This window comes from Convolutriloba macropyga, chromosome 6 (assembly GCF_964194025.1).
Source record: "Convolutriloba macropyga chromosome 6, txConMacr16.3, whole genome shotgun sequence".
Lineage (NCBI taxonomy): Eukaryota > Metazoa > Xenacoelomorpha > Acoela > Convolutidae > Convolutriloba > Convolutriloba macropyga.
Genome location: NC_134473.1, coordinates 3,597,387 through 3,619,734, shown reverse-complemented (window position 1 = coordinate 3,619,734; position 22,348 = coordinate 3,597,387). Strand labels below are relative to the sequence as shown.

At 35.3% G+C, this 22,348-nt stretch overlaps 1 protein-coding gene across 3 annotated transcripts in view; it reads right to left on the bottom strand.

Moving 5' to 3' along the window:
* LOC142341433 (uncharacterized) overlaps nucleotides 1-22,348 on the bottom strand; it is a 68,699-nt gene that overhangs the window by 15,268 nt on the left and 31,083 nt on the right. For 2 of the 3 annotated variants that reach the window (XM_075392367.1, XM_075392369.1), the window contains exons 5-7: nucleotides 14,856-14,999; nucleotides 14,311-14,325; nucleotides 8,030-8,208 (exon numbers count right to left, since the gene is read on the bottom strand). In XM_075392367.1, coding sequence (XP_075248482.1) covers nucleotides 8,030-8,208; nucleotides 14,311-14,325; nucleotides 14,856-14,999 — 338 coding nt within the window. The remainder of the gene's footprint in view (nucleotides 1-8,029; nucleotides 8,209-14,310; nucleotides 14,326-14,855; nucleotides 15,000-22,348) is intronic. The other variant, XM_075392368.1, reaches the window with a different exon arrangement.

Sequence of the window (22,348 nt, the reverse complement as noted above, 5' to 3'; positions counted from 1 at the left end):
AATGTAATAGTAATCAAGGAGGCCAACTTTTGTTCAAGCACTGTTTTATCGGATTTGTCATTATGCAAAATATCCACGAAATTAAAGAAATTTTTGATAAAATATAGTGTCTGAAAGTCATGCAAATCACTACCTTTAAAATGGAACCATCAGCAAAAATCATTTCTGCCTCAACAGCAACCATTAGAACGGTCTTTAATAAATTAAGCGAAGAGACGGCAAAAATAACAAGACAAAAGAACGAACAACAACAAAAATAAAAAACTCACTAATATTTTTATCACCAATTAGTGTTAAAGTCATTAACGCATTAGCTACCTGTTGAGCAGCTCAAGCAATTATAGATCAGCGCAAATAGATCGCATATGTCTAAACTCCATAGCGTTCAAGAGAAAAAAAACTGAGATTAGAAAAAAAACTGACACAGGTACAAAAATCCTTCGAAAACAAAAAATTGTTCAGACACCAATTTCTCGACCCATTTAAATCCTAATTTGAAATAAAATAAACCCCCAGACCTTCTCAATTTTTCGCTCATTCTATATTTCCAGCGTGCCTAAAATCATAACTCTTAATTTGAATTCTCATTGACAAGAGAAAGCCGAAAAATGTTAAATCCGAAAACATAGCTGGCAGATTGCCGGAATAGCTGCGAAAGAATAGACCTACGTGCCATTTAATAGAGATAGAAACAGATACAGATCTAAATTGAAAAAAAATCGTCGCCGCTCAAAAAAACTAGGCTAAAAATCATTCAGCGATAAATTAATAAAGCTTGTTAAAATTCATTCCACAGAAGCCTCTTATTAGGGACCTTTACTGCACATATGAGTTCCTTTGACATTAAACAAATTCAAATTAAACTTAAGTTTTAACGTGCAAAAGTCATTTTATTGTGTGAGGTAAGTCACGTATGATCAAAATCTAATCACGCAAATAACCTAAAAACTTTTGCTAAAGCGAGTGATAAATGACGTCACGCGTGCAAATGCCTTTAAAGAGAGGAAGAAGTCATTCAGAAAATTTCACTTTTTCAGCTTTGCTGTGTGAACAAATGTAAAACGAAAAAGGAGCGTCAGACGACGAAACAAAAAACATAGCAGGACAAGTCCTGAGATACAATCCAAGTACTTGAATGAAAGACAGACCTAATGAATCTGACCAGCAGATCAATTGAACAATCCCAGCCAACAAGACAAAATCTCAAAAGTTGAGAAACTAAAAGAATCAAACAAACTAACCAAAAAAACGATCATTGCTAAAACCCTTGAAGCTTTTAACTTGAAGGCCATATATGACTCATTTCAAAATACTCATTAACTCACGCAAAAACCTTGAAAGAGATGAATCTGCCACTAAAAGTAGATAAACTGGACAAATATGACAAATGCATCAAGAAACTAAGAGAAAATTTCCAATAACAGGGCTATAAAACAGGTCAAAACAGTCTTTTGACTCTGGAGTTTTGTTTTGTAAACCGTCTACAACATAAAAAGTTTCGTTGGCCAGTAAAGATAGTTAAACTCAGAGAATGACAAAAAATCGAAAAATTTGAAAACAATCGAAAATTTTAAATTGCAAACTTTATTTAAAAAATTCCCGACAATTGCAAAATTAAAAAATTGGAAACTATTTTATTGCCCTTAGGAACGATGTAGTAACATACTAGCAAACCTGATGCGAGGTTCCCTGGCCACTGAATAAAAATTTCAAAATTTAAAGAAAAAATTGCAACTTTATCAAAAAATTGGTAAAAGATATTAAAATAATGAATACCATTCCATGGCCAAAACATATTTTCAGTAAACTGTTAGCAAACCCTAGATGAGGCTTCTTGCCCCTCGGGCAATGTCATAAAATTTGAAAAAACCAAGTTTGATTTGAAAAAAATTGGTAAAATTCATGAAGTTAAAATGTTTAAAACCACTTTATTACGACTAGAAACTATGCAATAGCCTATTATTAATTCCCAGAGGAGCTTTTTTGACATCAAAGTCTGAAACAACTCAAAAAATGACAAAAATTTTCAAACAATTTGAAAAAATGAGTATAAATTACCGTGTTTATGTTTGGAGTAGCAATAGATATAGCGCTTAAAGTGGCCGTAAAAAGCATTTACGTCTTGCAAAGGACCTTTCTCAACTTCAATAAACCTCAATTTCAGACTGGTCTAACAAAAAATCCAAAAAATGACGAAAAAGTGCCAACAATTTCATTAATTTAGGCTCAAAAACTCCCAAAAATGACCTTTTAACCTTGAATTACGGCCTTCCCAGTATCTTCAGCACTCTGAGTACTTGAGGGACTACTAAATGCGGGCCTCTAATGAAACTTGATGCCCGCTGAGCTTTACCTGTTTATCCCGTTTTGAAAGCTCAAAGTCATGAAAACAGGTGTGAAAACATCTTACAAAAATAAAAAAAAGACAGAGCACCAATACAATCCAATTCTTGGATTGTAAAAACCAAGAGCACCGCAATATAGCTACGCTCAGCTTACAGCTTCGCAGCTATAAAAACAGAAGAAAAACAGCACTCTTAATCAAAATCCTTTGGGTTAAAGAAAAATAGAAAATTTTTAACCACAATGAGCAATAAATTGATCGCGAAAAACACTTAGGAAAAATTCCGATACAAAATTGGAAACAAATAGCAAAACTCAATGTACTAACAATCAAGGAGGCCAACTTTTGTTCAAACACTGTTTTCTCAATCTAATTTAAAACAAGTGGTAAAAAAAATTTACGCCACAAAATCACTCGCTTTTGTGCTTTCTTCCCGCTTCAGTGTGACCAGAATCGCTTCTCCAGTTTGAGCTTGAAGATGTGTGAACAGATTTTATAAGACAGCGCGCATCAAAACAATTCAAATTCTCTGATGAGAAAAGCAAAGAGAAGGCCAATAGTAGCCCCAGCATTCGCTTTGCAGCCATTAATCAAAAGGAGTAAAACGGTTCAAATGTAAAAGGGGAAAGAGAAAATAGAATAATCAAATTCAATTTTTATTTTAATCTCTTCAAGTTGTCAGGTGCCATCAATTATTCACCAGCGATACTGTGCCAGTTAAAATACAGACTACCCACGCAACATACCGCAAAACAATTAACAGTAGAAGGGCAAAACAGGAGCATTAATCTGTGAAGAAGTATTTAGAACTTATTCAAATAGAGTAAAGAATTCAGAAAATACACATATTCCCCAATATTGACTACAAAAAAAACTTGATTTCAGTCGGACCCGACTTAAAGAACCATTCAAAATCGTAACGAAACTTAATATCATTATGTTAACCAATTTGTACTTATTCAGAGTGACATACACTCCGCTGAATTATCTGCTTCAAACGAAAAGAGTGGCCTAACAAGTATCCAAGTTCCTCTTCTCCAAAAAACAAAGATATTAACGACGGATATAATGATAAAAATGTGTGAACAGATCTTAAAAGACAGCGCGCACCAAAACAATTCAAACTCTTTGATACAAAAAGCAAAGAGAAGGCCAATAGTAGCCCCAGCATGGAGAAGGGGAAGGAGAAAACAGAAGAATCAAATTCAATTTTTATTTCAATATTCTCTTCAAGTTGTCACGTGCCATCAATTATTCCCCAGCGATACAGTGCCAGTTAAATTAAAGACTACCCACGCAACATACCGCAAAACAATTAACAGTAGAAGGGCAAAACAGGAGCATTAATCTGTGGAGAACTATTTAGAACTAATTCAATTATTGCAGCAAAGAGTGGCCTAACAAACATCCAAGTTCCTCCTCTCCAAAAAACAAAGCCATTAAGGTCAGATAAATTGCTCTCAATCACCAGAAGAGGAAAACTTAAACGGGGTGTTGCTTGGAAACGTTTTAAGGGTGCAAAAAATAACCCCGAGGTTTGAGCCCCTGCCCTCGAGGGTGACATCTTAACTACTCCGCTACAAATTCTTGATTTCCATATGATCACCGTCGCATTTAGCCATTTAGCAATGAACTTCACATCAGAGGAGAGCAACTTAGATCACTCAAAAATAAGTAACTGAAGTGTGAAGTCACGTAAGAAGGAACTGAAGTCACGTAAGAAGCCGAAGAATGATCTAGAATAAAAGAAAAGCGCTAAAACGATCCAGCGAAAGATTGCCGGAAAATAGTCGCCACTGATTCCCAAAACCCCGATTGATATTGAAAATACAGAAAAAGAAATGAAAAACTGCTTTTTTTACAAACATTCTTAAAGTGCCAACTCTTTTATTTCCTTTCGTAGCTAGACACTCTTGATCCTTAATGAGAGGATACAGGCTCTCGTATCAATACTTATTAAACATTAGAAAATGCAACTAAAAAAAAGAGTGTTCATGCCGTTGCGCTTTTTGATTTCATTTTTTTCATGACTCCATTCAATTTAGATTACTTTGTTGAAAAGCTGCTGTTTAAAAGCTCTTTGAGCAGAATGGTTGAAGGAAACTAGCCCAGAAAGGATTTTGCGGCAAAATGTCGAAAGCGGCAAAATGAGGTAACGCAAAACAAATTTTTGTTAACGAATTTATTTTTACAATTTGTGTTTAGTCAGCAAAATCCAACCACTGAGAGCCAAATTAAAAGGGGGAAAAACATTTGGAAAAAACCTAGTTTTACAAAGTAACTCAAAACAAGTGGCATCAAAGTTATTTAAACATGGAATTAAACCTTGAACTTTTTAACAACCAACGCACTATCTAAAGATAGAAAGCACATATTAACATTCATATTAACAAATGGGGGAAGGCCAAAAAGAAGTAGCAAAATTCGGGCAACGCTCAGAAATCCTAATTTTTTTTAAAAAAAATAATGTCAAAGTCAAAAAAATTTTTTAGCAACAACTATAATTAGCAATGACTAAGTAGGGGGCTATCTAATGACTAAGTGAAGAATTATGATTAATGACTAAGCGACAGAATAGCAGAAAACAAGTACAAAAACAGGCAAAACCCAATCTAAAAAATAAGAGCTTTCAAAAACAAATCGTGACAAAGTCGTGAAAACCTTCGCAGTGAAAAAATAATTTAACAGTCTCAAAACTGGACTCATTAGAATGCCTAGAGAACTGTCAAAGAGGCTAAGCGACATAACAATTAAAAAATACAAACTCGGAGAATCAAAAATCAAGTATTGAAAACAAGTCGCGTTAAAGTAAAAAAACGTCGGTTTCGAAGTAAAAATTACACTGCGTCAAAAATGCTTTATAAAACGGACAAAAGGACGAAGTGACAGAACAAATAAAAAACGATGAAAGTAGATGGTATCAAATATAAAAACCGTTAGAAACAGTTTGAATTGATCAAAATTTAACAAAGAAGAGACTCAATGAATGCTGTCCATGATAAGACTAAGTGAAACAACTTAAAATAATAATAAAAGAGCAAAATATCTAATAAAAAATTAAAAATACTTTTTGAACACTAGTGCCAAATTCGTTTAAACCCTTAGGTTTTTATTCAAATGAGCAAGTAAATTAAAAATATCAATAGAGAGCGATTGAGACCTATCATTAATGAGAATAAATAACAAAAACATAACTACAAAAACGGGCAAAATACAAAACATAGCCGGCAGATTGCCGGAAATAGCCACCGTTGACACGCTTGATACATATTGGCATTGAAACAGAAGAAAAAAAGATAAATTGACCGATTTTTTTTCTATTTTTTTCAGTGTCAAAAAGTGTTCTAATTCGATGCAGTTTCAGTTGGATTCTAAAACTATACTTCATTGAGCTTTTCAACTGAAAACATATCCGGGGGGCAGATTGCCGGAAAATAGCCGCCGTTGATTCCAATAAGCATGACTGGGATTGAAATAACAGATATTGAAAAAAAAAGATTTTCGTACAAAAACATTTTTTTTAAGTCCGATTTATTTTGATGGCATTTCGTAGTTGAACATACTTCTGTTTCTTAGAGAGAGGCTACAGGGGCTACTATCAATAACAATCAGCATTGGAGAGAGGTAACTAATACTTATAGGACCGACGTTCAAATAGCGGGCATCTAAAATTGGGCTTTATGGGTTTATCCCGTTTCTATTTCTGACTTCAATTTTTTATACTGACTGTTCATTTTGAATTGCTTTGCTGAGCAACTGATGTTCAAAATCACTTTTAGCAGAATGAGAGAAGAGAGAAACTAGACTAGAGCAGTCAAAAAGATTTCACGCAAAATGTTGAAAAGGCGGCAAAATGAGGTAAAGCGAAACATTTTTTTATTCGACGAAGTAAAAAAAAAATAGGAGCGCTATAATAGCCGGCTGAGAAGATGAGGGCGGCTATTAATCAAGAATAAAAGCAGCCGGCAAGTTGCCGGAAAATAGCCGCCGATGACGTGCTTGATGCACATCGGGATTGAAACAGAAAAAGAAACGAAGAGAAATTGAACAAATTTTTTTCAGTGTCAAAAAGTGATCTAATCTGTCGTTCAGTTTCAGTTGGATTCTGAAACTAAAATGCTAATATACTAAGAAGCTTAATACCAATGTTAGCTAGCAAGCACTCTAATGAACTTTGATAACCTAATTCTCAATGACTTAATGGTCGGGCTTTATAGGTTTAACCCGTCTCTTTTGATTTTGCTCTTTTGACCTGAACTGTATTCACCATTTTGCGTAATTTATTAAGTGAATGGATTTAAAAACCATTCAGTTGAAACATTGAGTGAGCTAAGTCAGAAGTCAAACGTGAAAGTTGTGACTTATGCAAAACGAAAAACGTAATCAAAAGGTAGAGCGAATTAAAAAAAAAACATAGCAGGACAAGTCGTGACATACAATTCAAAGAATTTTCATTGACTACACAGAAAACTAGACTTAGAAGGGACTATGAATGGATTGCTCTTTTATTTTGCGTAATTCATTGAGTGAAAGCATTTAAAAACTATTCAGTTGAAACAGTAAGTGAGGCAAGTCAAAAGTCAAACGTGAACGTCGTGACTTATGTAAAACGAAAAACGTGATCAAAAGGTAGAGCGAACTGAAAAAAAGACGGCCTAAATAATAACCTTTGAGAGGCTGAGGGCGGCTATTAAAAAATCACTAAGATTCCATGAAGATAAAAGCTTCTAATTCTTGATGAAATACCATTAAGTAAGTGTCTTTTGGGGTGTTTAAACAATTGCAACTGTGCATTATTTGAACACACGTATTACCTTTTAAAAGTGTTCGTCAAAAAATGACAAAAGCAGCGAAAAAGTTCCGCACGTGAAATTTCGCTCTGAGAAACCAAAAATCTGTTTAAAACAGTCTCTCACTTCTGTCTCTTTCAGCAGTTTGAAAACATAAACCGACTAATGTCTGAAGTATTGCTCTCGAACCACAGGCGGGTGGGAAATCATTTGACACCACCGGGATTCGAACCAGTGACCTCCCGCTTCATAACCATATGCACTGTCGACTGTGCTATTTGGCCCTTATTTTTACCATGCTGCAACCGACTTTATATTAGCAACAAGGTTTACTTGGGAGTGAGAGCAATATAGATCATTCAAAAATGAAGAACGAAAGCGTGAAAAAGTCACTTGAGAAGCCAAAGAATGTTCTAGAAGAAATGCGCAAAATGGTCAAGCGAAAAATTTGCATAAAAAGGACCAACACGTTTACAATAATTGCTATGAACTTCGTTCAAGAGCAATTAAAAATATCAAGTCTTAAAAGTACTCGCTTTTCCCTCTTCTTAATACCCAGCGTGATTAAAATCACTACTCCAATTTGACTTCTCATTGACAAGAAAAGGTTAAAGCGTGAACAGATCTTAAAAAAAGACAGTGACCAATACAATTCAAAAATTTTTAGAATTGCAAAAAAATTACGACGAGATCAATAATAGCCTACCTGTTGCGTCGCAGCTAATAAAAATTAAAGATCGTAAGCTAATTTGATCTCTCGTAGACAAGAAAAGGTCGGAAAAAGTGTGAACAAAACTTAAAGAAAATAGCCGGAACACACCTAATCCGACTCAAAGTAGATATTCACTGTATTCAAAAAGTTGTAATTTTTTAGGTATAAGCAGCAGGTACTTACTGTTCAGCGATCTGTTCGATCTCATTTAGCAGCTCATTCAGCTTCTGTCTGTCACTCTCTTCGAATTTAACCGCTACCTCCTCCTCCCCATTAGCCCCTGCAACTGCACATTTCTGTAAAGCAGACAGAATCTCCTGTCCTCCTGAGTCACCTTTCCCACCACTGCTCTCATCATTCACCTATACAAACATGAAATGTGTCAGAATTACAATGAATACCTTTTCGATTGCTCTAAAGTCGCGACTGAAACTCGTGAAAAGGAACAATGTTTGTAAGGTTCAAACGTTTACAATAAATGCTTCAAACTTCGTTCGAGAGCAATTAATCAAGTGAATCAAAGCTAAGTTAAAAATTATAGTTTGATACTAACAAGACTAACCATTATAAACCAAAACAAAGAACAAAAAATACAAAACCTACAAAAATATATATTTTTTTCAGATTTCACTTCTTTAAAAACAGTGACATGCAGCAAAAGACAACAAAAGGAAGGTAGCACCTAGAGAGTGAACCTTTTCCTCCAAATGGCGTCAAGCAAAATCCCAACACGATGAAATCTATACTTCAAGCCAAAAACAGTATTAATTGCTAAAATGATTTTTTAAAAAATCCTCTGATATCCAAACATCATCGGGCGAACTGCTCTCGATCGATTCGGCAGACTCGATTGAAATTTAGCGTCACTGAGTCTGGGTTGCCGAAACATCTTATACGACGAGTGCTATGCACAACAAACCTAAGTTAGTCTTCGGAGTTACAGGAATAAGTAACTCAGAGCAGCTAACGAATTCGACACTAACGAATTCGGCAACAGAAGAAATAAAACCCAAGTTAAATTTTTGAAGCTGTACGGACAATTGATAAATTGGAAAACTGACCATAGAACAAAGGGCAGAGATATACGACCACTAAAAGACGTGCGTTATATAAATGAATTAAAAACATATTAATAAGATCACAATTAGGTAATAAATAACAAACGACTAAACGTCGGAAGAATTGCTCTCGAACGACTAATGGGAGCTCTAATCAATTGCAGCCTGCTTCAGTCGTGGGGGCAGGAGTAGGAAGGGGGAGCCTAAATGAGACTAAAAAGTTCAATAGTGAACTTCAAAGAACCACATTAGAAGTTAACATATACCACTATTAAGATTTAAAGTTAAAAAAATGACACCAGTTTCGGCGCACTTTTCATTTGACTTTTAGTATTAAATTGCCGCCAATTGAGTTCAGCTTCTTGAAATTGTGATAGAGAGAGAACTTTAGATCACGCGAAACGCAAAAAGTCAAGGGCGTAAAAGTCACTCGAAAAGTCAAAATGTCAAGCGAAAATTTTGCGTAAAATTGCGTACACACACGTTTACAATAATTGCTATGAACTGCGTTCAAGAGCAATTAATCATTAGAATCTTCACTTCAATTAACATGTACATATGACTCATACATACAGCTCATCATAAGTATATACAGCTCATCATTTTTGAGTTGGAATAAAAATAAATTTCTACAACTATAACTTAAATTAATCCCAATAATCTTAACTATTACTTTAGTTTAATAAACATAACCGAGCGAACTAACGTCGAAGGGAACTGCTCTCAAACGACCGGCGAGCGGTTGGCTTCGTCAGTAGCTAGCTACGGTTTAGTGAGGCTAGCTTTAGCTTAATTGAAGTGGTGTGAGGTGGGCGCACCGGGGGGGGGGGGGGGGGGGGGGTTGTTGGGGGTACCCCTAAGAACCGCCCTTCACTCCAAAGTATAAGTCTCCAAAACAGTTTCTCTGAATCGCATGCTTTGAGACTAGTGAGCTAAAAAAGGCTCTAAGAGAATTTAATGCCCACTGGGCGCTACCTGTTTATCCCATTTTGAGGACGGAAAGTCAAATGAGTCAGACAAAAAATCTGAAATGCGAAAAATCGCATAAACAAAGACCAGCAGGAGTAATATAATTGCTACAACCTTCGTTATAGAGCAATTAATTACATATGTGGTGACCTTTGGCTAATTTTTAGACGCTTTTAAATATGCGTGAATTCATTTCTTAGTTTCTTAATTCTAGTACAAATAACAGCCGATTTCAAAACACCCTCTGCTGATAATGTTTATTATGGTCGTTTCATTCCTATTCCTTAGTTGGACATAATTAGCTGCCAAAATATCACTGAAAAATTGCACCTAGTTTACAAGGTTTGACAGTTAGAGAACAAGTGATGAATGGAAACACTGAGAAGCGCGCTTGACGGATATCTATGACCCTTGCAAAATCATGTTACATATATTGATTGAATGATTTTAAAACTGAATTGATAATAAATAGTATGAAAAAACAAACATACCCGGCAGATTGACGAAAAAGAGCCGCCGTTGATTCCCATTACCAAGATTGGGATTGAAAGAAGAGAAAAAATTTAAAGTGTAAACTATTTTGATGTCATTTTGGAGCTGAACATTCTCCTGTTTGGTAGTGAGACCACACAGGGGCTAAAATCAATACCAATAATCATTAGAGATGGTAGCTAAGAACACATTTCGAGTAACGGGCATCGAAAATCGAGCTTTGTGGGTTTATCACGTTTCCATTTCTGATTTCGTTTTTTCATTCTGACTTTGTTCATTTTGAATTGCTTTGCTGAGCAACTGCCGTCTGGAAACACTTTTAGAAGAATGAGAGACGAGCAAAACTAGCCTAGAGAAGTCAAAAAGATTTCACACGAAATGTTGAACAAGCTGTCAACTAAGGTAAAGCGAAAAATTTTTATTCAACAAAAAATTAGGAGCACTATAATAGTCGGCTGAGAAGCTGAGGCGGCTATTAATAAAAATTCATTTAAGTTAACATGCACATACATAGCCTCAGATTGCCAAAAATAGCCACTGTTGATCCAATGACCAATGTTGGGATTGAAAAATAAAGAAAAATTGATGACAGCTTCATTTTCTCCCCCAAGTGTCAAAAGTATTCCAATTTGGAATGTAGTTTCAATAGATTCGATAGATGTGGTATATTCCGCTTCTCAATTGGAGGAAAATAACCTTAATACTAATACCAAACATAACCGACTAAAGTCGGAAAAATTGCCCTCAAACGAATAGTGGAAGCTCTAATCAATTGCAACGTGCTTCATGTATACCACTGTTAAGATTTAAAATGGTGCCAGTTTCAGTGCACTTATCATTTGACGTTTAGTATTAAAGCTGCTAATTGAGTTCGGCAGCTTGAAATTACGATTAAGAAAAAATTTTAGATCACACAAAACGCAAAAAGTCCAGGGCGTAAAAGTCAGCGAAAAACTAAAAAACGGTCTAGCGAAAATGTTGCATAAAAAAGGCACGCTTACAATAATTGCTTCTCTTCGAGAGCAATTAGCAGTATACTCTAAGGAACTTAGATACATAGTGCCTGGGTTTTATTTGTTTTTCTGTTTTCTTATTCATTGCTTTCTGACAATGTATTTGCGTGAATTTGCTGAATGAATTCTAAATTCGGATCAGTTGAAGCAGTGGTGAGTGAGGTAAGCCAGAATTCAAACGTGAAAGTGGTCACTTATGTAAAAAAAAGGTTTATAAAAGAAAGCGCCTAATACATAGCCGTTGAGAGGTCGACATTGGCTATTCAGAACTCAAGTATCTACGGTACAAGAGGGAAGGAGGTGGCTTGCCGGGGAAGGTGGAAATAGGAAACATGTTCACTAAGAGGCTTGAATAGACATCATTTGATTTTTAGCAGCCAACCGCCAGATGAGCTCAGCTGCGTAAAATTGCGAATGAGAGAACAACAATTTGGATTTTGCAAAACAAGTTAAAGACGTAAGTAAACAACATAGCTGGCAGATTGCCAGAAAATAGCCGCAATAGATTCGTAGATCGGCAGTCTAAAAAAAACAGTAAAAAGACAGACCAAAAAAATTCGTCTTTTCATTGAAGGCTGATCTGTTATATTTTGATTAAAAATCTGTATGTTATTGCTGCCTCTATTAGCTGATCTCAAATAACCTGCATTTAGAGTGACACACACCCATTTGACCTTATCTCTTTGACTTAAAGTAAATAAAAGTCAATTTCAAATTGAGGAAGTCATTTTTGAGAGTGAGGTAAGTCAAGTGTGACCAAAAATTTAATCACGCGCATGAACAAAAAAACTCGCTCTACTAAAAGTAAAAAATGACGTCACACATGCAATTCAGTTGAAATTGCATGAACGAATGAACAAAAAGTGGCTGTGACGTCATATGGTCGTAACAAAAATCATGACGACGAAATAAAAAACATAGCAGGACAAGTCCTGACGTACAATTCAAAGAATTTTCATTGACTTAACAGAAAACTAGACCAAGAACGGACTATGAATGGATTGGGAAAACCATTTAGAAAAAAATTGAAAAAACTGTAAAAATCAAAGTGAAATTGCCGCATGTGAACAAAAAACCACTAGCGAGAAAGCGAATTTTTGTTCAAACACCGTTTTCTCACTCTACTTTAAATTTGAAGCGAAAATTTCACGCCGCAAAACCACTCGCTTTTTCGCTCCACTTCCTGTTTCGGAAAGACCAAAATCACTACTCCAATTTGACTTCAAAAATCATGAAAATGCGTGAACAGATCTTAAACAAAGAAAAGACAGCGCCCCAATACAATTCAAATTCTTTGAATTGTAAAAAACCAAGAGAAGGCCGATTATAGCCCCAGCTATCGCTGTGCGGCTATTAATAAATCGACTAATGTCGGAAGAACTGCTCTCGAACGACAGGCGGGTAGAAAAACATTGGACTCCGCCGGGATTCGAAAGCACTGACCACTCGGCTATCAGGTCCCTTGTTTTTGCTATGCTGCAACCGAGTTCATATTAGCAACAAGCTTTACTTCGGAGTGAGAGCATTAGAAATCACTCAAAAATGATGAACGAAAGCGTAAAAAAGTCACTTGAGAAGTCAAAGAACGTTCTAGACGAAAAGCGCAAAATTGTCAAGCGAAAGATTTGCATAAAAAACATACCCGGCAGATTGCCGGAAAATAGCCGCCGTTGATTCCAATAAGCATGATTGGGATTGAAAGAATAGAAGATATTGAAAAAAATTTTTGTACAAAAACATTTTTCAAGTTCTATTTATTTTGATGGCATTTCGTAGTTGAAGATAACGTACTTCTGTTTCTTAGAGAGAGGCTACAGGGGCTACTATCAATACCAATAAGCATTAGAGATGGTAACTAAGACTTATAGGAACGACGTTCAAAAAGCGGGCATCTAAAATTGGGCTTTATGGGTTTATCCCGTTTCTACTTCTGACTTCAATTTTTTATACTGACTCTGTTCATTTTGAATTGCTTTGCTGAGCAACTGATGTTCAAAATCACTTTTAGCAGAATGAGAGAAGAGAGAAACTAGTCTAGAGAAGTCAAAAAAATATCACGCAAAATGTTGAAAAAGCGGCAAAATGAGGTAAAGCGAAAAATTTTTTTATTCGACGAAGTAAAAAAAAAAAGGAGCGCTATAATAGCCGGCTGAGAAGATGAGGCGGCTATTAAAGACACATGTTTACAATAATTGCTATGAACTTCGTTCACGAGCAATTAAAATTCACTCAAAAATGAAGAACGAAAGCGTGAAAAAGTCACTTGAGAAGTCAAAGAATGTTCTAGAAGAAAAGCGCAAAATTTGCATAAAAAAGACCAACACGTTTACAATAATTGCTATGAACTTCGTTCAAGAGCAATTAAAAATCACTCAAAAATGTAAAAACTGTCATGAAAAATATTGCACCAAAAATAAACACCTCCTTCGGAGCAATTAAAAACTTGTGCAACGAATTGTTTCCCCGATTTAATGTAGAAGAGTGAAAAATTACACGTTCAGAAATAACTCAATTAGGATCATATAAAAGCTCCGAGCTAAAAATAAAAGAAATAGCGGTCGACCTAAAAAAAGACTAGGAAAAAAATATAATTGCTACAAATTTCATTTTGTGGGAAATTCCTAAATCACTAAGCAGGTCACTGTCCGTAAACGCAAACATGTTAATATTATGCATATAACGAACACATACATAAACCTAATTAGAGCTAGACGAAGGTCATGATTCTCACAAATTAGTGACCAGCAATTTTTGTGATGGCAAACTATATTTTACAGAACACGGAAAACTTTAATTCCACGCAAAGCGACATTTGCCCGGGTTCAGCTAAAAATACATTTAGCAAGCAACATTTAAACATCATTTTTGGAACCCATACATTCGTGCACGTATGGTAATGGTACTCCATTCTAACACACATTAACAAACTTACCGCCTCAGTAGTCTCCTATTCAAAACGAACAAAACCATACTTTAGTCAGTTATGAACAGTTCCAGTACCCTTAATTCAATTCAATGGCAACAAGTTTAAACTCCTAACTAAATCAATCAACGACCATCTAATAGGTCATTAGAGACATTGCATTGAAAGAGCAACAGGGCCCAAACATTTGGTGCAAACTTCGGGTCTTTCCCACAGACACACCTCTCCCCCCCCCCGCTTAGTGGTAATATAACCTATAGACCACACCCACCCCATAATTGGGGCTATAATTATACCAAAATGAGGGCTATAATTTCGTGTGGGGGCTATACTGGGACAGACCTCAACTCAAACTTCAATTGAGCGCAATGAACCAACAAGCAAAAAATGATTTTTAATTTCATTGCAATTTATATAGGCCATTATAAGGGTGCATCAATGATAGATGGTAACATTGCCACCCTTTCCAACTTTGGATTGGACTAATTCCGGTATTCGTGATATGATCATATGAAAGTGCATAATTTACACGTATATAGATATTAATATCTTACGAGAGGATGAGGTGCTTTCTGTGACTGGTCAATGGCGTCGTCCTCAACCTGATTAGCGAGGAATTCCTCGTCCTGGTCTGGCTTCACTGCAAACTGGAATCCGGCCGATTCATCATCATCCGAACCAGCCACTTCAGGGCCAGACTGAAACAGAGTGCCACTTCGTCGTAGGACAAAACAGGAAATAATATGAACGATAGGAAAAAAATTCAACTTTCTAGGTAAAATTTTTATTCGAGTGGCTCCGCTTAAGAATGCAATCAGCAGTTGCACTTTTATTTAATAAAATTTATAACTCATTTAAAATCAACGTTGCCATGATTTAGTAAAACAGCCCCTGCATAAAAAGACCCGCCGTGTTTAGAAATATGGTACCAACCGACAAGCTAAACATACCCGGCAGATTGCCGGAAAATAGCCGTCATTGATTACCATAACTTCGATTGAAAGAACAGAAAAAATGGAAAAAAACTGATTGAAGTAAGAATTGAAGTAAGAAAACTTTTTTAAAGTGTGACCTATTTTGACTTCATTTTGCTGTTAGACATACTCCCTCCTGGTACTTAAAGAGAGGATGCAGGGTCTCGTATCACCACCAATAAGTATTAGAGATGTTAACTAATACTTGTAAGAAAAAAGTTCAATTGGCGAGCATCTGAAATTGTGCTTTAAGGGTTCATGTCGTTTCAATTTTGGTTCCTTTTTATGACTCCGTTCATTATAGATCGCTCTGCTGAGCAACTGCTGTTTAAGAGCACTTTGAGCAGAATAAAACTAACCAAGAGAAGTCAAAGATTTCCCGCAAAAAGTTGAAACACATCCCGCATTTTAAATTGCCGGAAAATAGCCGCCGTTGACCCGCTTGACGCACATTGGAATTGAAACAGAAAAAGAAATAAGAGATAGAAATTGAGAGAAATTTTTTAAGTGTCAGTTTTGTTTGTGCAAATTTTGCATATTCCGTTAGATTCTAAATTCTTAATTCTAGATTCTTAATTCAGGTTCTAAACTGAATGCTATCAAGCATAATACTAATGACAGCTAGCAATCGCTTTAATGACGTTTGATAACCTAATGCACTATGAGATAATGACCGGGCTTTATCTATTGATTTTGCTCTTGACTTTGACCGTATTCACTACTTGCATGCTTCAATGCACGAAAGAATTTAAAATCCATTCAGTTGAAACAGTGAGTGAAGTAAGTCAGAAGTCAAGCGTGAAAATCGTGACTTATGTAAAACGAAAAATGTGATTTAAAAAAGGAGAGCGCCTAAATAAGAGCCGCTTACAGGCTGACAAAGGCTACTAAAAAGCGGCAAAATGAATTAAAAACGAAACATTTTCATTCGACGGATTAAAAAACATAGCAGGACAAGTTTTGATTTACAGCTCAAAGAATTGAACAAACAGAAGAAAACACTATGAGCCTCCTCACAGGCTGACACCGGCTACTAAAAAGCTGCAAAATGAGGTAAAACAAAACATTTTCATTCGACGAAATAAAAAACATAGCAGGACACGTTCTGATTTAGAGCTCAAAGAATTGAACCAACAGAAGACAACAATATGAGCCTCCTCAAAATAGCAGCTTCCGATAATTAGCAAGTCATAAACCAAGAGGTCCACGAAAGTAAACAGAATACTCTAAAAATCTGAAAACTATTTCCTTTCACTTTTAGAGCAATAGGGTTTACGAAGACATATGTCAAACGTCAAATTCAAAAGACCTTTACATAACGGTGGCTTAAGACAGAAAACGCCAACTTTATAGAAAACCACTGAGAGACGAAGTGAACGAACAACAAATATTTGGCAAAAACGCGTTTTCACGATCGATTTCAGTTGAAACATGCCAAGAAAACCTGAAGTCTTCAATTTCTTTCCTGTCTATAGATAGAAAGCATATATCAATTTAACTTAAAAACGATAAATAATTGGACCTCAAGAAAAAAAGTAGCAACAAAGGCAGACAACAATCAGAAGTACAAAAATTATTAAAAAAACAAATGAGCAGATATTAGCAGTAAATTTAATCCCCTAAATGGATTCAACTACGCCTAATCAAAGAGCAACTGTGAGCTATTTTTATTGACTAAGGGACCGAACGGTAAAATACAACAATTATTTCAAAAGAAGTTGTGTCAAAATCGTAAAACTGTTAGCTATGAATGAAGCAAACAAAAAGAATAAAACGGGACTAATTAGAGAACCTATTACCATATCATCAGCGAGAGTAGTTAACAAAACAACTGAAACAACTACCAGAGTTCCCAAAATAAAACGAATAAAACTACCAGAATTCGCAAAATCTAAAAAACTATAAGAAGTTTTTCAAAAACAAGCTTTGTCAAATTTGATAAAAACTTCAGGTTTCAAATAAAAAAATATAATAACTCAAAAAGAATTAAAGAAATGGCCAATGGGATCTATCGTTAATGAGACGAAGTGACAGAAAAACTAGACATTGAAAAACGGCCAAAATAAAAATTTTTTGAATGCAAGTCTTGTCAAAGTACTAAAAACCATTACAAATGAATCAAAACGTTTCAGTTGATTCAAATGCTGACTCATAAGTGAGCCACTTACAGCTGAGCACAATGAGGCTGAGTTATAGAACAAAAAAGCCATAAAAGAGGAAAACCAAAAAAATCTTTATTATTTTTTACAAAAACAAGTAGTGTCAAATTCGTTCAAACGGTTCGATTTCTATTCAAATCACTTAATTGAAATCGATTAACCTCAAAGGAGAGCCAATGAGAACCCTCGTTAAAGAAACCAAATAAGAAACAAAGAACTACAAAAACAGGCAATATCTAAAAAATCACTTATATTTTATGAAGACAAACAGCGCCTAAGCCCTGAAAACCAGTAGTTCCCTTTTGCAACACAAATATCACCTTTCAAAAACAGTTGCAGAGAAAATGAAAAGACAGCAAAAACAAGACAAATTGTCGCACGTAAAAAGATTGCATTCAAAACCCAAAAATCTCTTTAAACACCTTTTTGAAAATTGATTTCAAAGAAGTTTGAAACACTGTCACGGCTACTATTGGCTTTTCGCTTCCCTTAAAACTCCAGCGTGATTAAAATCACACCTCAGATTAGACTTCTCATTGACAAGAAGGGGATGAAAAAAGTGTGAACAGATCTTTAAAAAAAGACAGCACATGAATGCAATTCAAATTCTTTGAATTGTAAAAAAGAGAGCCATAGCTTGCTGAGAAGTAGGCGGCTATTAAAAAGATAACATGGTTTAAGTTCTGCGGCCCAATTCGATAAAATAGTTCACTATTTTTTGAATTTACAGATTAAAAATTTAATAGCTGTGCTGGTAAACTATTAAAACTGAAAGTCGAGAAGAACTTTATGTCAATTCAAAATCTAACAAAAATGTAGCTCCGAGATCAACGAAACCCAAATTACAAAAAATAAAACGCACGAGAAATAATTCTGTTTGAGAGCGCAAAGTCGTGCTATGCTACTAAACAGATACGTACATAACTATTCTCATGATTAAGCACCACATGATTAAGTAATTTGTGCTCATTAAATTTTGAGCCTGAAAAAAAATTTGAGGCTGAAAAGCTTAACGCAAAACCCGAAATGATTTTTTAAATTAAAATAGAACATAAACCGACTAACCTTGAAAAAATTGCTCTCGAAGTTTTGTCAAAAATTCAGTAATTTAAGCAAAGAAGTAATTTGAAGACACGAAAACATAACCGACTAAACGACTGAAGAATTGCTCTCGAACGACTAGTGGGAGCTCTAATCAATTGCATACTGCTTCAGTCTGGGGGGAGGGGAGAGGGGATGGGGAGCCTAAATCGGACTAAGAAGTTCAATAGTGGGCTTCAAATAACAACATTAGAGGTTAAGATATACCACTATTAAGATTTAAAGTGAAAAATGGCACCAGTTTCGGCGCACTTTTCATTTGACTTTTATTATTAAATAGCCGCCAATTGAGTTCAGCTGCTTGAAATTGTGAGTCAGAGAGAATTTTAGATCACGCGAAACGCAAAAAGTCAGGGGCGTAACAGTCACTCGAAAAGTCAAAACCGTCAAGCGAAAATTTTGCATATAAAAGACAAACACGTTCACAATAATTGCTATAGCTTCGTTCAAGAACAATTAACAAGATTTGCATGTCAAAAAGGTGTTTTAATACGCTCAAGAAGCCCTTACAAAACTTCGGATCACAGCCAGTAGTTTGCCGGAATAGCTGCTAAAGAGACTTGCGTGCTAAAAAATACAGATAGAAACAGATACAGAAAGGAGTTGGAAAAAATTTATCGTGGCCATTTTAGAAAATTAAATTCAAAGGGGCTGTTTTGACAACTCAGAGGTTCATACAACAACCATTGCACGGGGTAAGAATTGGAAGCATTAACCACTCGGCTATCAGACCCATGTGACCTCTTATCTTACCATCATTTTTGTTTTAGCAAGACAAACTCTGAATGCGAGCAATTGAGGTCACGCAAAAAGCAAGAAATCAAGAGTGAAAAGTCACTGAACAAGTCAAGTGAAAGAATGTGAAACGAACAAATGAGAAACGAAAAAGCGCCAAACGACAAAACAAAAAATCAAGAGTACCGCAATATAGCGACGCTCAGCTTACAGCTTCGCAGCTATAAAACATAGCCGGCAGATTGCCGGAAAATAGCAACGATAGTAGTATATATATCTGCCATGTTACTGGAGGGGGGGGGGGGGGGTCCGGACACCCCCCCTACACGAACTCTCACCACCGAAAAACTGATTTTCTCTTAGTGAAAGCAAGTTTTTTGGTTAAGTTTTGCCAGCCTGAGAGAAGTTCTTGGGATAAGTTGACTGGCGAAACTTAACCAAAAAACTTGCTTTCACTAAGAGAAAATCAGTTTTTCGGTGGTGAGAGTTCTTGTAGGGGGGGGGGGGGGTCCGGACCCCCCGCCCTCCAGTAACATGGCAGATATCCGCTGTTGAAGTGTTCGCTGTATATAGAATTAGGTGTTACCTAAGTTTTGAACTCTCACTAAATCTCTTTGGTGAAAACATAAAAAACCTAATATAAGACACCAGAAGCCTAAAATTTTTCAAAAAATTTTAATTTTTTCGAAAATTTTTCAAAATTTTTCAAAGTCCTAAAATGGTCTGAAATGGATTTTGCGCAATGAAAGAGCACTCAAAAGTGATTTTTTGTTGACTTCACTTTTTTCACCTAAGTAGTATAGGGGTCGAAGCATATCAAAATTTCGAATTTTTTGAAAAAAATTTTCAAAATTTTTCAAAGTCCTAAAATGGTCTGAAATGGATTTTGCGCTATAAAAGAGCACTCAAAAGTGATTTTTTGTTGACTTCACTTTATTCACCTATGAAGTATGGGGGGTCGAAACACACAAAAATTTCGTTATTTTTCTAAAAAAAATTTCAAAAATTTTTTGAAGCCCTAAAATGGCATGAAATGGATTTTTCGCAATGAAGGAGCTTTCAAAAATGGTTTTTGTGGACTTCATTTTGTTCAACCAAATAGGACATGAAAAACTCAGTTTTTGAAGTAGTCTGAAAGAAGTCAAAGAGCATTCAGAAGCAGTTTTTGTTGACAATACTTTTGCAAATGTTCAGTGTGATGTGGAAAGCTTGGCTTTATTTTTTTTATATACATGTGTAACTATGTATTTTTCTATCAAAACAAGTACGTATATTTGCTTACATGTGTTCAAAATTTTAATGTTTATGTAGGAATGAACAATCGAAAGAAACGAAAGAATGAGAGTTTTATTTATATAATTATGCGTATTCATGTGTATAATGAAAGTATAAATGAAAGTGTATATCTGTTTATAAGTAAATAAAACTGTGCTTAAGTTTAGTATTATGTTTCTATGAGTATAAGCAGGAAGTGTATGTCTGTGGGTAGAAATTGTAAATGTGTGTATATGTCAAGACGTTCTTGGTTTTATGTGTGTATGTTTTTCTATATCTATACAGTGAAATGTATGTATATATGTCTGAATGTGTTCATGTATTTATGTATGTATATGTTTGCAATCCGATGAGAGAGAGAGATAGAGAGCGGGAGAGAGATAGAGAGAGAGGGGGGAGATAAGTTCCTGGAGGGCAATTTAATTGCCTTGAAGAATGTTGTTATTTGTCTCCACGATCCAATAATATTATATCTTGCACACGGATTTTGACCTTCAGCGTAGCTAAACTCTGTCCCATTAAGCATTGGCAAGCAAAATGTCACAAACGAAGACGACAACAAGTTTTTGATGTTCTGAGCATGCTTTGTTGAAAATTGAATTTTCTACACCTATCTAGCTACCATATTAAAAACTATCAAGATTTTTTACGAAAAAAAATTCATGCTCTGTCTTTTAATCCTAGGCAAGAAAATGATAAAATGTTGCAACACAGAAGACAAAAACAACTTTTTGATGTTCTGAGCATGCTTTGTTGAAAACTGAAATATCTTCTCCTATCTAGCTACCATAATAAAAAACTATTAAGATTTTTCTTAAAAAAACAAATTCATGCTCTTTGTCATTTACTCCTTGGCAAGAAAATGATAAAATGTTGCAACACAGAAGAAACGATGATAAAATGTTGCAACACAGAAGAAGAAAATGATAAAATGTTGCAACAAATTTCTCTATACGCATTCAGCTACCCTTCTAGGATTGAGCAAGATTTTTTACAGGAAAAAATTATTTGAGATAAATTGTTGAGAGATAAACAATAAATTGAGCTAAGTAAAAAGATTAAATTCTGTAAAAAACCGAAAAATTTGCTGGAAAAACTATGATATGCAGGAGCAGCTGAACGTGTCAGTTAAATAAAGTAGAATGATAGGAATTCGTCAACAGCTTGAATCAAACAAATAGTGTAATGATGTACAAGAAGAGTAGTTTCCACTGGAACTGTAAAAATAGCTAAATTTTCAAAAGTTAATTAGCCACTTGATCAATTAAGCAAGAAAGAACACAAGCTTTGTATCTGCGGGGGGTTGCTAGAAACAGCTTCAGTAGCGAATAAGTCTTGTTTGCGTATTGGGAATAACACTAACGGATAATGCGTGCTTTGACTGAAATCTTAAACAAAAGCGAATCTCTTCTTCAGTAAATGGTTCCAGCATACTGAATATACATACACTCAACTATTAAACACTGGAAGTAAAATATCAGAGCACCTCAAGCCAATAAAAATCGAATGAGTTCATTATTGTTCTTTCTTGAATCAAATTTTCTGTGCATTCAGTAACCCTGTGTTAAAATTTTGGATTACTTATTGTTCTGTCGACGTTTTAAAATAACATCACCGTAACGATATTTGATAGAGCATCGGAAAGAGTAACATCCAAAGGAATTTGAAATTTAAAACAACAGAGTCTGTATAACATATTGGGTTATGAAGCCTGGCGAACATTTCGGAATTGAACACAACACTACTGCTACCTACTACTGCTACTGCCTACTACTACTATCTACAATTAGTACCTACTACTAC